Genomic DNA, 21,104 nt, shown 5'->3' on the forward strand with positions numbered 1-21,104 from the left:
GATTGCGACATACGAAAGCACTTCACGACTGGGGAAACGACGCCATGTGGATACATACTCCTGGCTCTCCAATGCAACAAATTCGTCTCGAAGGAGGTATGGATCCAGTCGTTCAGCATAGCTCTTTGTCAGTAAAGTCCAACCCTGACTTGGAGCAACCGGTCCCTCCTGATGGGTCCGATGAAGACTTACTGCAGTGGTTAGAAGCTACCTCTTCGATGCCATGCTATGTAGTCTCTCTTCAACCTTTGCCAACAGATTCACCCTCCCCCTAATCCTACACCTGAAGCTACACCTAAAGCCAGTAATCCCAGTCAGCCAAGTGCGCCAGAACCAAGTGGACCGGTCTCTGGTGACCATCCTTTAGAGGGTCCCTTGATGGAAACCGTCGGCCTGGGTGAGCCTATAACCCACCATAAAAGGGGGAAAAAGTCTCCCTTGCAAGAGTTGGCCAACACCCCAGCTCCTTCCTTAGCCTCCACTCCATCTGACTCTCCACCCATGCCGAAGCACTTTGAGGTATCTGAGGATTTACCATTTGCAGAGCTTCCATCAGGTTGGTTGCAGGAAGAGTATGCTGATTTCAACATTGATCAGACGCCAGCTCATAATGTCCAAAGGCTAACAGAGGCGGCACAATCTTCTCCACCTGACGCAGCCTCAACCACTGCACCGCCTGACCCCGTTAGAGAGGTCAACCTAGGAGGCCCTGACAGCCATCAGCCCATCTTATTAGCCACTTGGTTATGGGATCACCCCGCTCTACTCGACCTGGTAATCTCCTTCGTGCGCTCTTTCAAAGATGTGTTTGCCTGGTCTTACCACGATTTAGAAGGAATCCCAGCACAGCTAGGAGTCCACACAATTCCTCTGGTTGAGGGGGCTAAGCCGGTCAGAGGACGTGCTTACAAACTGAATCCCAAGTATGCAGAAGCAATCAAAATCGAGTTGGAAAAAATGCAAGAAGCAGGTATTATTGTACCAGTAGAGCACTCAGAATGGTTGTCCCCTATGGTTATTGCCCCAAAGGAGGAGTCCAACAAAATTCGAGTTTGCGTCGACTACCGGGCTCTGAATAAGGTCACAATCTCGGATGGATTTCCGACTCCTTTCACTGAGAGAGTCCTCGAAGATGTCGCTAGCCATGTACTGTATAGTTTTATGGACGGGTTTAGCGGCTACAATCAGTTAGGAATACATCCTGACGACCAAATCAAAACAGCTTTTGTGACTCCCTGGGGTATTTTCATCTACACTAGAATGTCTTTTGGGCTTAAAAATGCACTACCTTCTTTCAATCGCATAGTATATCTCATCTTTTGTCCTCTGCTTACTGATCACCTTTGCATATTCATGGACGACTTTTCCACCTTCTCGTGTTCGACCCCAGTAGAAAATCTAAAGGAGCATCTTGCTCAGCTCTCTGCAGTCTTCTTCAGGTGCAGAGAAGCACGGTTGAAGCTCAATCCGAACAAGTGTCATTTTTTGGTCACCGAGGGCACACTGTTGGGCCATGTGGTGTCTGCTCAAGGTTTAGCACCTGACCCAGAGAAGATAGTGGCCATCTTGAAGTTACCTTCTCCCATAAATCCCAAAGGTGTTCAGAGCTTTGTGGGCCACACCGACTATCATCGCAGGTTTATACGTATGTATGCACAGGTGGCTCAACCCTTGACCCGGCTCACCAGTGCTATTGTTCCCTTATAGTAGTCAACACCCGAGGCTGAAGCATTTGCATACCTCAAAAAACCCCTCACTGAAGCGCCTATTCTAGTTGCCCCGGATTGGGCCCTACCTTTTTATGTGCATACAAATGCCAGTCTATTGGCTGTGGGTACTATGCTGACTCAGCCTAGCAAAGAGTTCAACTTGCATCGCCCTGTACATTATGCAAGTCGCCTGCTCACCAAAGTAGAGCGCAACTATAGCACCACAGAGAGGGAAGGTTTGGCTATAGTGTATGCTCTACAAAAATTTCGTCGCTATTTGCTAGGGGTCCACTTCACAATTATTACTGATCACCATGCCTTGCGCTATCTGCTTAATAAGCCACAGGTCGCAGGTCGAGTATGGCGATGGCTCCTCCTATTCAAGAGTTTGATTTTGAAGTGGTACTTCGTCCTGGTAAGCATCATGTAATGGCTGACCACCTCTCTCGCATTCACACAGGTGAAGAAGCTACCGCGATTGCGGATGACTTTCCAGATAGCAGTCTTTTTAAAATAGATACAACACCAGAATGGTACAGCGAGGTCTTACATTTTCTATCTACTGGGCTGTACCCAAAGAAGGCATCTCCACTGCAGAAGAGGAGATTGCTGTTGAAGTCCGGGCCTTTCACTCTGATTGGGGGCCAACTCTACAAATCGGGACCAGATGGTGTTCTGAAGCGTTGTGTCTCGCCTCATGAGGTGGAGCATATTTTGGAGGATACCCACAATGGTCCCACTGGTGGCCATTACCCTGGTCACATCACCGCCCAGAAGATTCTACAAAGTGGTCTATGGTGGCCCTACGTTTTTAAGGATGCAATAGCATATTCTAAGGTTTGTGATGTGTGCCAGCGCTGTGGGCCGAAGCCAAGTAAGCAATCCAACCGTCCTCTGCAGGTCTCGATGGCGTGGCTACCTTTTGAGAGATGGGTCTTGGACTTTGTGGGTCCAATATATCCCCCGGCTAAACCAAGTAATCGCAAATATCTGCTAGTGGCTACAGACTATGCAACAAAGTGGGCAGAGGTACTGGCGACAGTAGATTGCACTGGCAATACAGTAGCCAAATTTTTATATGAAAATATTTTATGCAAATTTGGATGTCCCTTAGAGATCACCATTGATAGGGGCAATCATTTTTTCAATGACATGATCTCAACTTTGCTGGCCAATTACAAGATTTTTCATCGCAAGTCGTGCTCTTATTACCCTAGAGCCAATGGGCAGGCCGAGAGCACCAACAAGGTTCTGATCGCCCTCCTGCGGAAAGCATGTCATCTCCATCCAGCATCGTGGGCTCGGGCTGTGCACGGCACTCTTTGGACATACCGCACATCTTGCAAAGCAACAACGAATCACACGCCTTTTCAACTCGCTTTCGGTTTGGAAGCCATAGCTCCATTTGAGTTCAACTCCGGATCCCCTAGGGTGGGCAGTCTGCGTGCAAGTTGGGGCATGGAATCTGCTTCTATATCCCGTCTCACCTTATTGGATGAAAGCCGCCGTTTAGCTTCACATGCTTTGCAAGCGGAGCAGCTTCGTCGCAAAGCATGGCATGATCGCCACCTCAGAAAACCGAAAATAACGCAAGGCACATTGGTGCTACTCTATCAGGCAAAAAAGCAAAGAAGTTGGTTCCAACTTGGCAAGGACCCTTCGTGGTGGAAGAGATTTTACCACAGGGGACAGTCCAGTTAGTCACTCTAGAAGGTGTCTCCTTACCGCTGGTAAATGGATCCAGACTAAAGATTTACCATCACTAGAGCTGACTTGCCATCATCACTGGCCCTGGTGATAGTATACTTCATTAAATATGATGGTATTATCCCTTCATCAGTAGCCTTATTATTGTTCCTCTTCATGATTCCCGTTTTCCTACTATTTTCCAACTGTCACTGAGTCTTCTCCATCCCATCTCAAATGTAAGCAAAATTCAATCCTCTCTCTGATCTTCTAATTCCCTTTTTCTCATCTAGACTGTACTCCCAGTAAGGATCTCGGATCTGCTCTCATTTCATTCAACAAGTCACTTGATTTTTCCCCAGGATTCAGCGTGTCTTTTGATTTATTTTAACTCGGAAATCTCTCCACTCTTTCCAATCCACGGTTATCCAACTGTCTCGTCTTGACTCTCAGCATGTTTGCTTCTCTGTATCAGTCTCTCTCTTCTCTGTGAGTTCTTCAAAAGAGGCAATCCCATCTCCACTCTTTTCTTTGATAAGGCTGTTCTTTTGGAATATTATCAGCTCTCTTCTGAGTAGGAACGTTCACTTTCCCTAAGTTCAGCAATCGGTCAGACCAATCTTTGAGTTCTATTGGGCTGATTTTTAAGTAAAACTCCTTAAATCTATGGAAGCATATGATTTTGAGTTCTCTTGGCTAACTCTCTAACTCTCTGAGAGAGTTCTATACGTAAGAGTGCATCTGATAATCTTAACGTCCCTCGCCTCCACCCACTTTTGCCTGAGTTTCAGCCCTAGCCCCTAACTTTTGCCTGAGTTTCTAACTTGTGCCTGAGTTTCTGCCATCGCCCCTACCTTGTAAAACTCGCCTCAACCCACCCTGCCTAGGCATACCCTTCAACTCGCCCCTACCCACTTCAATTCGCCCCTACCCAGTTCCCTCTCAATTCGCCCCAGCCCTATTGGATTCGCCCCTACCCAGTTCGCTCTAAATTCGCCCCAGCCTTATTGGATTCGCCCCAGCCTTATTAAATTTGCCCCAGACTCACTTACTCGCCCCTACCCTATTGCATTCACCCCAGCCCAAGATTATTTGCCCCAGCCTTATTAAATTCGCCCCAGCCTCACTTACTCGCCCCTACCCTATTGCATTCGCCCCAGCCCAAGAAAATTCGCCCCTACGTACCCAATCGCCCCTATACCCTAAACTCGCCCCTACCCCATTGATCCGCCCTTAAACAATGCACCTAGACCCTAACCAATCTGCCTAGCCTCAGTCGAATCCTCTCGCCCAGCCCCACCCTAATTCGCCCCAGCTCACCTTCTGTCCAACGCCTCTGCCTAGCCCAATCCCAAATCGTGCCCAATCCCAAATCGTCCCTACCACTGGCTTTTCTAGTACCCTCGCCCCCTACCAGAGCACCATCACCACTACTAGCGTTTTTCATCCCAGAGTTTCTATACTCCGCCTTGGTCTACATCTGACTAATCCGTGGTGCTTTTCCATCACCTGGTCTACTAATCTGCTCACTGTTTTTTCATCCACCCGGACCTCACCATGGCAGGAAGTAGCAAGAGAAAGGTAGAATTGAAGAAGAGGAAAGCTCTCGTTGCAGAATCAGAGAGCGAAGCAGAGGAAGTATCCGCAAGCAGCAGCCATGGCATAGATGACTTTACCTCCAGTGACCCAAGTGATGAGAGCTACAAAGTAGACTCAGCAGCAGCATCTGATGATTCAAATGTCAATTCCGAGTCAGGTGCTTCCAGTGATCAGGAGGAACATTCAAAAGTGGCTCAGAAGAAAGGAAAGCAGCCGATCATCAATCATGAAATCAAGAGGCCTGCTTCTTCAAAAAATCGCACAGCATTCTCATTAAATTTTTATATGCAGTAGCCTCAACCATCTCTCAGTGAGGTGCTTTCGAATGCTCAACTACGGACTCTGGGTCTCACAGCATTGGCTGATGCAGATTTACCTGATACGGTTCCAGCAGAGATGATACATCAACTGTTGAAAGACTTTCCAAAGGTCCGGGGCCACAAGCTAACAGCTACAAGGCTTGGCCATGCCATGGGTATGACCAACTTTCCAGTTGTGAAGCCTACTACTCGCACTTTCTCTTTGTTGTCCAAGGATGCGACAATTCAAGCATGTCAAGAGCTACTGAGTTCGGATCACCCGGATTATGAGCGAAACAGACGGCTTCTCGCAATCTTCAGGTATTACTTTATGGCTCGAGATGCCAAAGAAGACAAGGAAAAAACTGATCTTCTCACTAGCTTCTCCCACTGCAACAGGCTCTACTGTTTAATCCACACTATCCCTTGTGGATTCCACCAGATTCTCTTCAGCTCTTTGCAGACTAGGGCTAAAAGATTTCGGGCCCAAGTGCAGTCTGTGCAGTTAAGTTTTAAATGTTTTGCGGCACCTCTCTTGGCTTGGGTCATAATCATACCTATTAACCCAGATGAAGTGGATGTGGAGCAGGGAACCTCGAAAGGGAAAAGGAAATCCGTGAGCATGCAGGTTGACCCCACAGTCACCAAGAAAAAGAAGATCAAGGCGAAAGTGGTGAAGGATGCACTGAAGTCTCTACTCTCCTTGCCAGTTTCTGAGAGCCAGCAGACTCGGGTACATCTTCAACGTCACACGTCTACTTCTACCCCTGGTTCTGCTGTGCCAGCGCCAGTGTCTACTACCGCTCCTCAGGACAGGATGGTCACTTCACCAATACAGGATCCTCTTCCTTCTTCTCCCATCTTCACTCATACACCGGTCAACATATCTCTCTCTCCACCTACAACAACAATCTCAGAGGCACCTACTACACCAGTTGTACCTACTTCTAGCTCGCCGGCTGTGCCACATGTGCGCCCTCCAGCATCACATGCATCTGAGGGATCTTCAGGTAGGACCGACTCCACTTCTTTGTTTCAGCTTTCAGAGAAGTTACTTCAGGACTCCAGAGCTGCTATTGCCACTATCGAGCTAGGCGCAGAGCAGCTAGCTACAACGCACCAACGTAACTCCGCCACATACGCAGCTATGGAGGGATCTCTGCGAGTTGCCGAGAGTGCCATCACAGATCCAGATGCAACGATTTTTGCACTACAACAAGCATTGAAGATAAAGTCAAGGATTATTGATGACCTAAAAGCACAGGTGCAGGGATTTCAAGAAATGCTTATGTATGGTAACAGGCCAACCCAGGCTCCTGTGGGATATGGATGGATTGGGCCAGGGATACAGGTCCAGAATCCAGCACGCTTTGCAGCACTAGCAGGTTCCTCTCAGCAGTTCATGGGACACTACCCACAGCCCCAGTTCCAGTACTTTACTCAGCAGGGGTCACAGGTCCAGATGCCACACACACAGAGCCAGCGTGTTCCTTGCTGTGACGGTGTTGCTGGTGCACACCGCCATGGTTGTGTTACTAGGCGTTCGGTGTTCACTTCAGGGCAGGTGCTTCCATCCGCTGTGCAGTAGATGGCTGCTCCAACCACAGGAAGCCAGGTTATGCAGAGCACAGTCCAGCAACCGCATCGTTACACAATCGATCTGATGGCTCCTCCCGATCCGGATACTTCTGGAACAGCAGTGGCGACGACACTTTCTGTTGGGTGACAGGACTGTGCTCTTGCCCCACCTTTCATTGTACATATAGTTACTTTTGCAGTTTCATTCAGTGTTTGGCTCACCGAGACAGTGACCAGTCTTGTGGCGGGCAACCTGCAGAGCAAGCTACAGTGTCACTGCTACAGGACACAGTTACAGTTAGTACAATTGGTCTGGTTTGTTCACACTGGAAGGACACTCTGGGCAGTGACACGTGGCAGGGATACGGATGGTGGCCTAGTGGACATGTGGCCAGGTCACACTTAGCTGGCTGACATTTATGAGCCGTTGGTGGCTCTTTATGATTGTATCTATGAGTAGTAGCCGTTGGGTCATTATCATTATCTTTCATGGATGGTCGGGTCATCGTCTGGGTAGCGAGTCTTACACAGAGCACCTCGGCACTCACCCTGCACATTTGAGCCTCGACACCCCCATTTGTACCTGTGAGTCCTGGGCTGGAGCTGAGTGTGCTGCTACGCCAGAGTCTGTACATGGTTCTTTGAGATAGTCGAGTCCACATGTTCTGGTCCACTATTGTGTCTTTGTTGTTCTGTTGTTATCCATTGTTTCTGTGTTTCATTCTGTTTGAGTGAGTTTCCATTTGTTGAGTGAGATTGTCACGCACATTGCACTGAGGGGCACCCACACTGTAGAGAGCACGACACATTATCCGCGCTACACATTGATAGAGAGGGTGACAGAGGGGCCCAGCTAGCAGGGACGTGGATCCCATTGTTGTTATATGCTGATGATATTGTGTTGATATCTGACTCACCAGAGGGTATGCAGCGACATTTGGATGCAATACACAGTTTTTCAGAGGATAGTGGATTGTGTGTAAACCTTGCTAAAATCAAGGTTATGGTGTTTAACACCACACCACAGTGGATCAGGAAATCAGCACCTACTTTCACATATGGTCAGGAGATTGTGGAGTATACAGATGCGTACACTTACCTGGGGGCAATCTTCACTGGGCCGAAGTTTCTTTGAGAAGAGCAGCAGAGACTAGACTGACTAGAGCTTATGCAGCTTTGGGAGGACTAGAGAGGATGTGTTCGCAGGTTCAGTTCCAGGAACCTAGGACAAAGCTATGGCTCTTTGATACTTTGGTTGCATCTACTATGCTATATGGTGTGCAGGTTTGGGGACCTTCTGTAGGCCAAGATGGTTGGAGACGTATGGAGAGGCCCTTGGTAGCTATGATCTCTCCGTTGATTAGAGCCAAGGCGTCCGTACCACATGATTTCATTCGAGCGGAGTTAGCTGCCTCGCCTATGGAGATTGAGGCGCTTACCAGATCAGTCTCCTTTGTACACAACCTATGGGATACTACCAGAGACGGATATGCCAGGCTGGCCCTAGAGTCTAGCTCTACAGGGGGATACATCATGCTGGTATGCACAGATGACATCATGGTTTCATACACATGGCTTCACCATGGACAGGCTAACTCCTTTTCAGTACTCTCTACAGGCACCCTTGATGTCTCTGCACGGGTGGAGATTAGTAGAGTCGTTCGTCAGGATCTCATCCAGCTGGACACAAGGAGGACATGGATAGAGCCGGTACAGGAGTTGGGCACGAAGATGGCTTTCTATAGAGAGCATCTTCTCCACCTCACAGGGAATGGGTTTGTGATTCGACCTAGCTATATGGACACACATCTTTCTCATGGCTTGCGTTGTGCCATTGGTCAGATACTCACATCCTCACATCAGCTCGAGATTGAGACAGGCAGATTCACAGGGATACCAGCAAATAGCAGGATATGCCGCTTATGTCCTCTAGAGCCAAAGACAGAGTTACATTACATATGTCATTGCACAGTGTACTATGAGATACGAGGCCGTTTTCATTGTCTATTATAAAGAGAACTTTTTAGCAATAGAATTGAAAGCGATAGATAGAGAGAGAGAGAGAGAGAGAGAGAGAGAGAGAGTGGGTGCAAGCACACGCGTGTGAGAGAGAGCGAGTGAGGCCTCTACACGACCTGCTTGGCTGCACGCTTTGTGTTCCTGCGTGCCCTACACCCTGGTCGTTGTCGCTCTCTTCAGTACAGGAGAGTCTGCCCACAGTTTTTGTGGCTCAACCTGGGCGTTTGTTTCAATAACGTGAAATGTGCGCCCAGCTTCTCTGCGCAACTTGCGCACTTAGTTACCGTGCAACCTACACGCTTGACCTTGCTGCATGGCCTGCGCTTTAGCCCTTAATTTGTTGCTCATTTGGAGAGTTGGAGAGAGAGAGAGAGAGAGAGAGAGAGAGAGAGAGAGAGAGAGAGAGAGAAAGGAAATGAAATGAAATGTTATATTAACCTCTTCAAAAGGCCAAAATGACCTATGAGACCAATCTGTTACAAAATGGTGAATCTAATGCCTGAAGCCACACCGACATTGACTATCATCATTACGACAATTGAGGAGGAGCAAAAGAGAAAGACTAGAGCCCTTCATGTGCGTATTACAGGTATCAAAGACAATGGAAAAGTAAAAGAAGTGCAAGAGCTCTTGAAGCGCATGGGTATTTTTGAACCACCACACGCAGGTGCTTGGAGAGTTGGCAAGAAGGGAAGCGGTGAGAACGGAAGGCCCAAGGAAAGAGCACTCATTATACGTTTCCCTACACTAAAAGCTAGGAAGGAATTCCTGAAGAAGAGACCAACAGTCAAGCAAACTAGGATATTTTTGGGTGACAACCTCACCCTAACACACGTAGCACACATGTAAGAGCTGATGCCAGAGATCAAGGGGGCGAGGGAGAGATCACTAGACTCATACGACAGGATTTGATTCAGCTAGATACCAGGAGCACATGGATACAGCCGACACAAGAGTTGGGCACGAAGATGACACGAGTTGGGCACAAAGATGGCTTTCTATAGAGCATCTGCTCCGACTAACAGAAGACGGATATAAGATCAGACCGGACTATCTGGACATTCATTTATCCTATGGGATACGATGTGCTATTGGTCAGATGTGCACATTATCGCATCAGCTAGAGATTGAGACTGGCAGATTCAGGAGAATACCAGCAGAGGCCAGGATATGCCAGTTGTGTCATATAGAGCCAAAGACAGAGTTACATCACATTTGTCATTGTTCCGTATACTATGAGATACGAGGCCACTTTCATTGTCTATTCAGAGAGGGCTTTGGACCATTGGCTAGAGTCATGAGATATCAAGATCAGGGATACCTCGGGTTGTTTTTGCTAGAGCTGTGCAGACACAGGGAGAGTCTCTTGAGGAGATCAGGAAATGGAAGACATTCACAAAGGGAGATTGTTGACTTCTTCAGAGCAACGACTCAACAGCCAGATGAGCATGCTTCACAACAGATTTCAAAGCCTAGTTATACCAGAGGTCTATTAGTTGACAGAGCCATTGAGCTAGTATGTTGTGCATTAGCAGATATAGTGCTCCTCTGTCTTTGGCTCTCTCTGGCAAATCTGGCATAATCTCTCCTCCGGGGTATACCTCTATATCGGCCAGTCTCTATCTCCAACTCGTGAGATGAGGTGCGTAGCTGACCAATAACACATCTTATGCCATGAGATAGGTGGGTGTCCATATACTTGGGGCGTGAGATAAACCCATCATCTGTCGTCTGGAGAAGATGGCCTCCATAAAAATCCATCTTCGTCCCCAAGTCATGTGACAGAAACAACCAAGTCCTCCTACTATCCAGCTGAATAAGATCGTATCCAATAATCCTGCTAAACTCTGAATGTGTGAGGGTGAGGGATGGTGCATTCAGGGAAAACTGAAAAGGGGGAAACCTGTCCATACTAAATCCATATAGCTCAAACCAAGATGATATATGTGCAAACCAACATGAAGTATCACCCTCACTAGCCAATTGTCGCAATGACGCAAGCGCTAGTCGTGCATATCTGTTGCGTGGTAGCTCCCATGTGCTATGATTAAAAGACATTGATCTAGCAAGAGCCTCCACTACACACTACAAATGGTGGTGCGCTCATCTCAGCTCGAATAACCTCATGTGGCACTAAGGCTTTCACCCGGATTAGCTTAGAGATCATGGACACAAGTGGTCTCTCCATGACTCTCCATCCATCATATGTGCGCCTTGATCTACTATGATGATCCAGGCTAGGCCCCCGTATCTGCATCCTAAAGCATGGTGAAAGTGACCAATGTGTCAAATAGCCACAGCTTAGTGTGGCTCTTGAAACTGCACCTGTGAACGTATCCTTTCTATTCCTAATGCTGCTAGTATTGCTGCTTTGGGTGCATGGGGAGCAAGCTGCAGCAAGGATGTGGAAGGGTAATGGCGTGCCTGACTGGCTGCCCCTCCTGCTGCACACATCTCCATTGTCTGCTCCTCGTGAGTTGCCCAAAAACGCCAGCATGGGGGCTGCCCAAAAACGCTGGGCTGCACCCCTCTGCATGTCGTCGGCTGCCCCAAAAACACTGAGGTGAGGGCTGCCCCCCCTCCTACCCTCTGGCGACCAGCAATGAACTGCCCCCTAGGGCCCCTAAGGGAGGGCACCCCAAACTGAGGCTGATCTGCACACATCTGAAAGTGATCTGCACCCACCCCTCCCCCCCCCCCCTCTTGCCTATATAGGGCTATACTCAGCCTGCCCGACCAAGACTCAGCATTCACGACCTTTGTGAAAAAGGAATAATGGGAGAAAGTGGGAAAACTTAAAAGGGGCACCGGATGCCCATGGGGCACAGGGGAAATATGTGCCAAGGCTAGGGAATAATATTCCCAGCCTGCAGGACCACAGAAGACCATGGAACCAAGCCAAAACCCAAACTAAACACGGCTAAACACAACCCAACATGAGCAACCTCGCACTGGCCGGGCACAGCCACAAAAAAGCCCTCACTCCCTAACACCTATCCCTAGGAGAAACTGGAATCGACTATACGAATCCAAAGAGATGTCTGAACTCTAACACCAAGACCAACTGTAGCTACTAGCTGCCTGTCTAGTACATGTGACACTACAGCCCAGCTACAAAATCAAATGTTGCAGTCAACCTACCTTGGGTGGCTAAGATGAGTACAAACGTTATCTTATCATTGTAAAGCCTATTCAAAAGGCTTATGAAGACCTAATATACTTTCTCTTTTTTGTGCGCACCTTATCCATCTGCTCTTCTTCTTCTTCTTCATGGCTACTCTCAGACTCCATCCTCCCTAGCTTTCACCCTACATCTGGTATCAGAGCTTCGGTGCAAGGTCTTGGAGATAGCAAGTGGGTGCAGCACACACATAGCAACAGGGGGCATGTACACACTTGGCAAGAGAGAATCAGCAGCAAGCTAGCAACATCGCCATGGCCGGCATGAAGCAAGTCCATGACTTTGCCGCTCACAACAGCTCGGGCGTTCTCAAGCATTTCTCCTTCACGCGCACGGAAATGGGACCTAAAGATGTGGTCTTCAAGGTCATGCCTTGCGGCATTTTCCATTTAGACCTGCATCAGATTCGCAATGAGTGGCAAAGCTTCGGTTACCCATGGTTCTAGGGCATGAGATAGTTGGCATTGCAGCATCTACCATTCAGACCTGCATCAGATTCGCAATGAGTGGCAAAGCTTTGGTTACCCCATGGTTCCAGGGCATGATATAGTTGGCATTGCAACATCTGCCATTCAGACCTACATCAGATTCGCAATGAGTGGCAAAGCTCCGGTTACCCCATGGTTCCAAGGCATAAGATAGTTGGCATTGTGACTGAGTATGCTTATGGGAGATGTAAGCAGAGACGTGCACAGGAATTGGCTCTAGCGGCTGGGCAAGGAATAGATACCCTCATAGATGACGAAGAGGGGCTGCACCAATAAGAAGAAAGGGGCTAGATAAGGCAGTGTTGGAGGCGCTTCCCACTTTTGTGTATAGCAGCTTTGAGATAGATCCTATTCATTATTCTCAGCAACAAGATGGCAGCGCAAAGCAAGCAAAGAGGCACCACATGCAAATGGTGGAGTAGGCGGAGAGAGGCCACCTGCTACCCAATTGCAGGCACCTCTTCCACGTGGACGACAACAACACGTGGCTGCAGGCAAAGAATGCCTTCGATGAAGCCATCTTAATGCTTGATATTTTGGAAGAGTCTTACAAGGACAGCATTTTGACTATGCAATTGTTGCAGCACAACCACGCAAGTTTGCAAGAGCAGGTAGTCAATGCGCAAAGAAGAGCAGAACGATCAACAATGGTGGTGCTCATACACGTTAGTGATAACGTTGCTGCAAGCAAGAGCAAATAAAATGATGACATGTCTTTTTTAAATTCAAAGTTTTTTATTTAAAGCTATTTAGCCTACTAAGAGGGTGCTCACACAAAATGATGTAACATAACACTTATTGGCTAAAGCCCACCATATTAATGTTTGTAAGGGATTAGACACTACCTCAGTGAGTAAAATGACGTCGACGGCAAGACCCTCCCTTGAATGATATGATTTGTATTCCCTTAGGACTACCTTGTGAGCCTAGGATGAGTACACTTGTGAACCATGGGTGATGAATCCATTACGAGAACCAGCATGATGTATCAAGTACTACACCTAGATGTATCAGTAAAGCCTAGAGTACACTTATGATGACAATTATGCCAAGTTTGGCTAAAGGGGGCGATTGTGGTTAGCCTACCTTGGGCGGCTAAGATGAGTGCGACATTATCACTGTAAAGCCTATTCGAAAGGCTTATGAAGACCTAATAAACTGTCTTTTTTGTGCGCACCTTATCCGTCTGCTCTTCTTCTTCTTCACTCTCAGACTCCATCCTCCCTAGCTCTCACCCAGCAACAAGGAGGGGAGGGGAGGGAAGGAATTATCTCATGCGTTGTCGCATGGCTCTCTGCAATATGGTATCTATCTCCTTTCTAGTAAAGAAGCGAATAGGCCTCTCCCAATACCTGGTAATGAAAGCCTAGATCCTCCTCTGTAAAAGCATTGGTACAGGGAACCCTTGAAGTCTACATCGTCTCGCCTTGATATTGTGTCCTGCATGTCTGCCTCAAAGGTGAAAAAATATATCATCTGTCTTTGTAGAGGCCCTTGATGCATAGGTATGTTATCTCTCAGAAGTGTATCCCCGAGTCTGCAAATCTTTAGCAAGTAAAAACCAAGACAGCTCTCATTTCAGTAGTCCACGACTCTGAAAAGTGGTTTGCATCCTCCCAAAAAAAGTAATGGAAACACTCCCCGGTCTCTTGTGCCAGCCATAAGCTCAGCAGATGCACTACTCTTGAGGCACTCCCCTTTATCTCCCAACCTCTATGTCCAATTGGTGCAACAAGGTGCATATCTCCCCAATGGCACATCTCACCCATCTGAAGATGCATGTCCATATACGTCTATCCATACTGAATCCATGTAATCGAACCATGATGACACATGTGCATACCAGTAAGTATCCTCTCTCTGCCAATAATCTGGAGGACTATAGGGGTATCTTCACATATCTGTGTCTTGGAAGCTCCCATACAATATGAATAAATTATATTGATCTTGCGAGTGCCTCCACCATGATAGGTGTTGCACCAATCTCTGCTGTAACAATCTCATGTGGGACAAAGTCCCTGCCCCACATCATTTTCGAGATCACACTGACTAAGGCCTTTCCATTGATCTCTAGCCATCACAATTCTGGCCCTGTCTCCTGCAATAATCCATGTCAGGGCCCCATACATGGACACCATACAGCATAGTGGCAGTGAGTAAAGTATTGAATAACCGCAGCTTCATGCAAGGCTCTTAAAATTACGCTTGTGAGCACTTCCTCTTCAACCCCACCAAGGCAAAAAATCCTCATGACAATCAAATCGTAGAAAAAGGGAATGGGGAACGGAGGCCTAGGAACGAGGAACGGCCATTCCCGGAATGGGACGGTCCGGAACGGAAGGGAATGGATGGCCAGATGCTTGAATGGTAGGGTCACAGGGGATGCCCTTCTGAATAGTGTTCGGAATGGACGGCTGTCCGGAACAAGACAAGGAACAGCCAACATTTAATCTTTTTGAAAAAATGGGCTAGCACCCTTTTAGGGCCATTTCACCATGGCTTTTGGGGTCCTTTAGGGCCACTTTTGGAGGCCCCCCATAGCTTACAAAAGGAGGGCCTCAAGCTTGGCCTCCTCAACCTTCACTGTTCGAGGCTCAAGCTCCCTCTCTACTCTCATAATTCATTCCCGTGAGGCTTGGTTATTAGCTCTATGAGACGTGTAGCTCAAAAAATCGAAAAAAAAAATTATTTTTATTTTTGATGTTTCGGGCACCGACCCTATTCCCCAGCTTTTACCGTCCCGACCCCGACCCTGTTCTCCATTCTCATTCCCCGTACCATGTTTCAATGAATCAAAAACCTACAGTCCCTCTCAAAGGGAAGGATGCACCAGCAAGAGCAACTTAATATGCCTAAGAGTCAACATAGTCTACTATGGCCGGACCATAATTAAATTGTGGTGTTGGTCTCCTCCACTGATGGGTGGTGTTGAACACATAAGCCTGATTTTACCTAGGTTAACCTACAAAACATTATTCTATAAGTAAAGTGAAATGGACATGCTGCTCCAAAGGCAGAGATGGCCAAAGTATTCAGAACTGTCCAAAATTAACTCCTTCAAATGTACATCCTCCCCAATTCAGTCTTCAGTGTATACTATCCTGAGTGTACAAGGAACCATAAGCAATACCTTGTGTCCCTCTGCGCCCTGATCCTTGGTCAGTGACCAGTCTATGAAGGAGCTTGTGTGACTTACAGTCAACGTGTAAAGTAATGCCATGCTCAGGAATTCAAACAATGCACACCAGATACTTTCTCATCCAATCACAATAAAAGGTCAGAATTTCCATTTGCCTAGGACTATGTGCTTTAATTGTCACATAAAAGAGCTGCAAGCTGTAGACTAAAAAGTATTTTAAGCATACTATGAAGGTATCAACCGCTATATACCTTGTCTCAAAACCTCTGTGTTTATGAGAAGCTATAGGCTTGTATCAGGTCACATGTCCAAGCATCCAGTGCTAGTACTACCCGGTGTTAGTTCAGTACAGAATCGACTAAGCCAAAGCTAGTATGCCACGTAGGATAAAAACAAGAGAATGGTCTAGAAAAAAGAGTTTAAGATGCCAAAGCCCCAAATGGTATCTTTGAGGTACGAGGCTTGAACGTAGGCCCCACAACCTTGAGCCTTGGGCCTTGGCGCATATGTGATAATAGGCACGTAAAGGACCCAAATCAGCCCAAAACAACAACCAATCAGTCAATTATCAAACTTCAGATGTTGGTATGTGACTAGACGTGCCTATTATCACATATGAGCCAAGCCCCAAATGGTATCTTTGAGGTACGAGGCTTGAACGTAGGCCCCACAACCTTGAGCCTTGGGCCTTGGCTCATATGTGATAATAGGCACGTAAAGGACCCAAATCAGCCCAAAATAACAACCAATCAGTCAATTATCAAACTTTAGATGTCGGTATGTGACTAGATGGGTCGGACGCAGAGGTCCATTTGTTGAACGCTTGGACAACCCTGGGCTTATAATTGTCCATTTGATGTAGTTTAAGCTCATCAGTAGATATGGTTAGGTGTACTTTATTATCCAGTAACAAAACCATCTCTAGTTTTTCAAAACGTTGATCACCACATCTAGAAATCTAGTAATTATTCATGTCTCATAAGACAAGATTTGGTCACTAATTCTTGATACCTAGAGTATTTATTCATGTTCCTAACCTCAAGCTTTGGTCACTAGTTCTTCATATCTCTAGTACTTACTCACAAGTTGCAGAACACGATCCTTGACTGTAGGAACTTATAACCTCGCCTTGTTCTTTTGTTTTAGAGCATCTAGCTCGTTCTTTTTTGTTTTGTTTGCGATTGCTAATGCCAACTTGATTTGGACTTTGGTTGGCCAACATACTTTACTGTAATGTATTTTGAATTGCTCATTTTCAGAAAAATTAACACTCACCTTCCATAGTATAAGTCTTGCCAGCTCCAGTTTGACCTGAAAATATTGCAAATTACATTAGAAGTGTATGATGATGTCCTCTTTCAGCATAAACGATTATAGAGATGAATTGTATGCATATGCACTTCTATTCGGGCATGTTGATGGGTGCATATGTGTAGAGAAAGAAAGAAATAAAAAATATATATTAATGTCCTCTTGAGGCACAAACACACACACACAGATAGATGAAATGAAATGAAATATTAAACGTCTTCAAAGGCAAAAATGACCTATGAGACCAAACTGATACAGTCTTGGTGGATCTAATACAATGTCTGGGTACAAAATAAAAATGAAAATGAAGTAAAGTGAAAAATTAAAATCATCATCATCATCAAAGTCCGAGGATGCTCGGCATCAAGTGTTGTCCGAGAAAGTATTGCGTCGGTTGCTGAAGAGCATCGTCAATGTCCACCTCTGTAAATAGTCGTACTAGACATCTCCCACGTCGTGCTAGAATAGACTTGATCCTTTGATGGAGCCTCCGTCGATATTGTGGTCGCCCTCGTGGACGTGGGCGTCTAGCTCTTCCGAGCTCAATGGCCCTATCAACTAGTATACCTCTGGTATAGGTGGGCTCTGAAGTCTTTTGTGAAGCATGCTCGTCTAGTTGTCGAGTCTCTGCTCTAAAGAAGTCAGTGATCTGCCTCTATGAATGTCTCCCATTGCCTGATCCCTTTGTCTGCGTAGCTCTAACAAAAACAAACAGAGGCATATACGATCCTGATATCTGATGACTCTAGTCAGCGGTCCAAAGCCCTCTCTAAATAGACAATGAAAGCGGCCTCGTATCTCATAGTATACGGGACAATGACATGTGATGTAACTCTGTCTCTCGCTCTATATATAACAATTAGCAAATCCTGGCTTCTACTGGTACTCTCCTAAATCTATCGGTCTCAATCTCTAACCAATGCGATGATGTGCACATCTGACCAATAGCACATCATATCCCATGGGATAAATGAGTTCCATATAGGCAGCTCTCATCACATATCCATCAGAAGATGCTCTCTATAAAAAGCCATCTTCGCGCCCAACTCCTATGTTGGCTGTATCCATGTGCTCCTGGTATCAAGTTGAATCAGATCCTGACTTATGAGTAGTGATCTCTGTCCGTGTGAGAGATAGTGAGGGTGCATCCAAGGAGGCCTGGAACGGAGGCAATCTATCCATGCTAAAACCATGTGACTGAAACTATGATGTCATCTGCCCACACTAGCATGTTGTATCCCCCTGTAGCACTAGCTATCGGGATGACTCAAGGACTAGCCGAGCATATCTATTTCGGGAGAGGTCCCATAAATTATGCATAAAGGATACTAATCTAGTTAAGTGCCTCGACCACGAGAGGGGGGGCAGCTAGCTCGGCTCAAATAATCTCATGTGGCACTGAGGCCTTGGCCCGAATCATCCGAGAGATCATAGAGACTAGATGCCTCTCCATACATCTCCATCCATCAGTGCTACCAAATCTACCATGTGGGTCCACTGAGGATTCCCATACCTGAACTCCATAAAGCATAGTTGAAGCCACTAGAGTGTCAAAAGCCAAAGCTTTGTTCGAGGTTCCTGAAACTGAACTTGCGAACACATCCTCTCCAATTGTCCCAAGTCTGCATAAGCTCTCGTCAGTCTAGTCTCTGCTGCTCTTCTCAATGAAAACATCGGTTCACTCAAGACTACCCCAAGATGTATGCATCTGTATACTCCACCGACTCCTGGCCATATGTAAATGTGGGTAGTCAGCAACCTCATCCACATACATGCCAAATAGTGTAGGAGATAGCGGGCAGTCCTGTTTCACCCAAATAGTGGAGTGAACCAAATCAGAAATCCCCTTTGGAGTGCTTACATGCCCACTACTGACTTGATAGAGCCAAGATCCCCCAAATCAACTCTTTTGGAACCCCCATCTCTTGCAGTCTGCGTATCAATCTAGCTCTGGGCACTGTATCAAATGCTTTGCAGAAGTCCACAAAACAACAATAGAGCCATCTTCCACGTGATCTCCCCTCCTCAATAATGGCTCTGAGTGTCAAAATATGATCAAGAGAAGAGAAACCTCTCCTGAAACCCATCTATCCTACTGCCCATACACCATCCGTTTTGGTATTTCTTTATCCTTATGAAACTTGGGAGAAAACCGCTAGTTCCTACAAGTTGTCCCGCTTTTACTGGGCTGAAATGACCTGATTTTGGCAACATAACCGCAGTAGGAGGCTTCACACACAAAATCCCCATGTAAAAGGTGACTTTCCCGGCACATACGAGCACTTTCCCAAACCTGGCGAGAATCTGCAGCACGTTGAGTTCTCTGTTTTCTGCCCCAAAAATGCACCAGATCACATGTACAATGATCCCCTAGCTTCCCCGAAGCTCTTGGGGGTATTAGGAATCGATTAGGGTCAAAACCCTAAACCTGCAAAAATACACAGCAAGATTAGCAATTAGCTAATCCAATACGTTTGCAAGAGGCTCTTGCCTCAACAAACGTGCATAAACCCACACAATTGTACATATAGATGGAAAGCCCTTGAGCTAGGCATTATGATTCTGTATTCAAAGGGGGAGAGAGGTGCATGAGAGCGGGATCATCATGCTACATAGAACAAGGGAGAAGGCAAGCTTTCCATTGACTTTCATGAAGAGTCTCTTGGTTTGTCGAATGTATATGCCCCTACCCATGAGAGTGCAAGGGTAGCGTTTTGGACCTAGATTGCCGATGTGTTGCCAGCTATCAAGCACTAGTGTGTTGGGGGTGACTTCAATATGTCTGAGGACCCTTGTGACATGATTGGCGGCAACCACACTACAATGCATGGAAGTTAGCTTGCAACATGGGAGAGGCTATGTGTGTCTTTCCATTTGGTGGATGCATGGCACCATGAGGCTTTTGGTGCATCAGCATGGGAATCTGCACTACTCCCGCTTGATCGTCGTCTAATTGAGGTTCACATCTTATTGGTCTCTCTCTCTCTCTCTCTCTCTCTCTCTCTCTCTCTCTCTCTCTCTGGATCCAGGGAACTACAGGACTATCATGATTGGCCACACCCTGGATCCAGGGAACTACAGGACTATCATGATTGGCCACAAGATGGCCAAGCTATATGGAGCAGTACTTGAGGCACAGCTCAGCTGCTACGCAGAGATCGAGGGTTTACGAGCTCCAGGCCAAGCAGGTTTCAGACGAGCTTTCTCCACCACTGATCACATCTTCGTTCTGCGCTGCCTCATTGATGGGGCAAAGGCGCGGAAGAAGAGGCTTTACTGCTGCTTTGTGGATTTCCGCAAGGCCTTTGACACAGTCCCACGCGAGAGACTCTTCCAGCGCCTTCACAGCATTGGGGTACCAACAGAGATGATTTGGGCCATATATGCTCTCTACGAGAAGGTGACGGGTCGAGTTCGTTGCCCAGGCGGTTTTTCAGAGACCATTGCTAGCACCATTGGTGTTAAGCAAGGATGCCCACTCTCCCCGACACTCTTTGGGCTCTACATCGACGAGATCTCCGACTACATACTGCGAGCAGGGGGAGAGGGGAGCGACTTGGCAGGTACTCCGGTCCACATCATGTTATATGCTGATGATATTGTGTTGATTTCAGAGTCACCCGAGGACTTGCAACGCCATCTTGAGGCCTTGGACGAATTCAGCACACACAGGGGGTTGACTGTGAACCTTGGCAAAACCAAGGTTATGATCTTTCACACATCCAGTGCAGTGAGGAGCGCTGCCACCTTCACAGCAGCAGGAGGAAAGGTTGATGTAGTCACCTCCTATGTCTACCTTGGCATCACATTCACCAGCCTACCAGGACCCTTCACTATGAGGCAGGCTGCTGCTGACAGGCTCACCCGAGGATATGCAGCTCTGGCCATGCTAGAGCGGAGATGTCACCAGGCACACTTTCAAGAACCCCGCACGAAGGGGTGGCTTTTCGACACCTTAGTCACCCCGGCCTTGATGTACTCGGCGGCAGTATGGGCACCAGGATTGACAGCTGACCAGTGGACACAGCTTGAGAGGCCACACGTATGTATGATCTCACGCTTGCTCCGCAGCAAGAAGACAGTGCCACATGACAT

At 47.1% G+C, this 21,104-nt stretch overlaps 1 protein-coding gene across 1 annotated transcript in view; it reads right to left on the bottom strand.

Moving 5' to 3' along the window:
- Positions 1–21,104, bottom strand: part of LOC147447937 (uncharacterized) — a 203,992-nt gene that overhangs the window by 152,407 nt on the left and 30,481 nt on the right. The window contains exon 3 of the mRNA XM_086523707.1: positions 16,974–17,009. Within this exon, the coding sequence (XP_086379833.1) occupies positions 16,974–17,009 (36 nt within the window). The remainder of the gene's footprint in view (positions 1–16,973; positions 17,010–21,104) is intronic.

Source organism: Adiantum capillus-veneris, chromosome 11 (genome assembly GCF_014529385.1).
Source record: "Adiantum capillus-veneris isolate H3 chromosome 11, ASM1452938v2, whole genome shotgun sequence".
NCBI lineage: Eukaryota > Viridiplantae > Streptophyta > Polypodiopsida > Polypodiales > Pteridaceae > Adiantum > Adiantum capillus-veneris.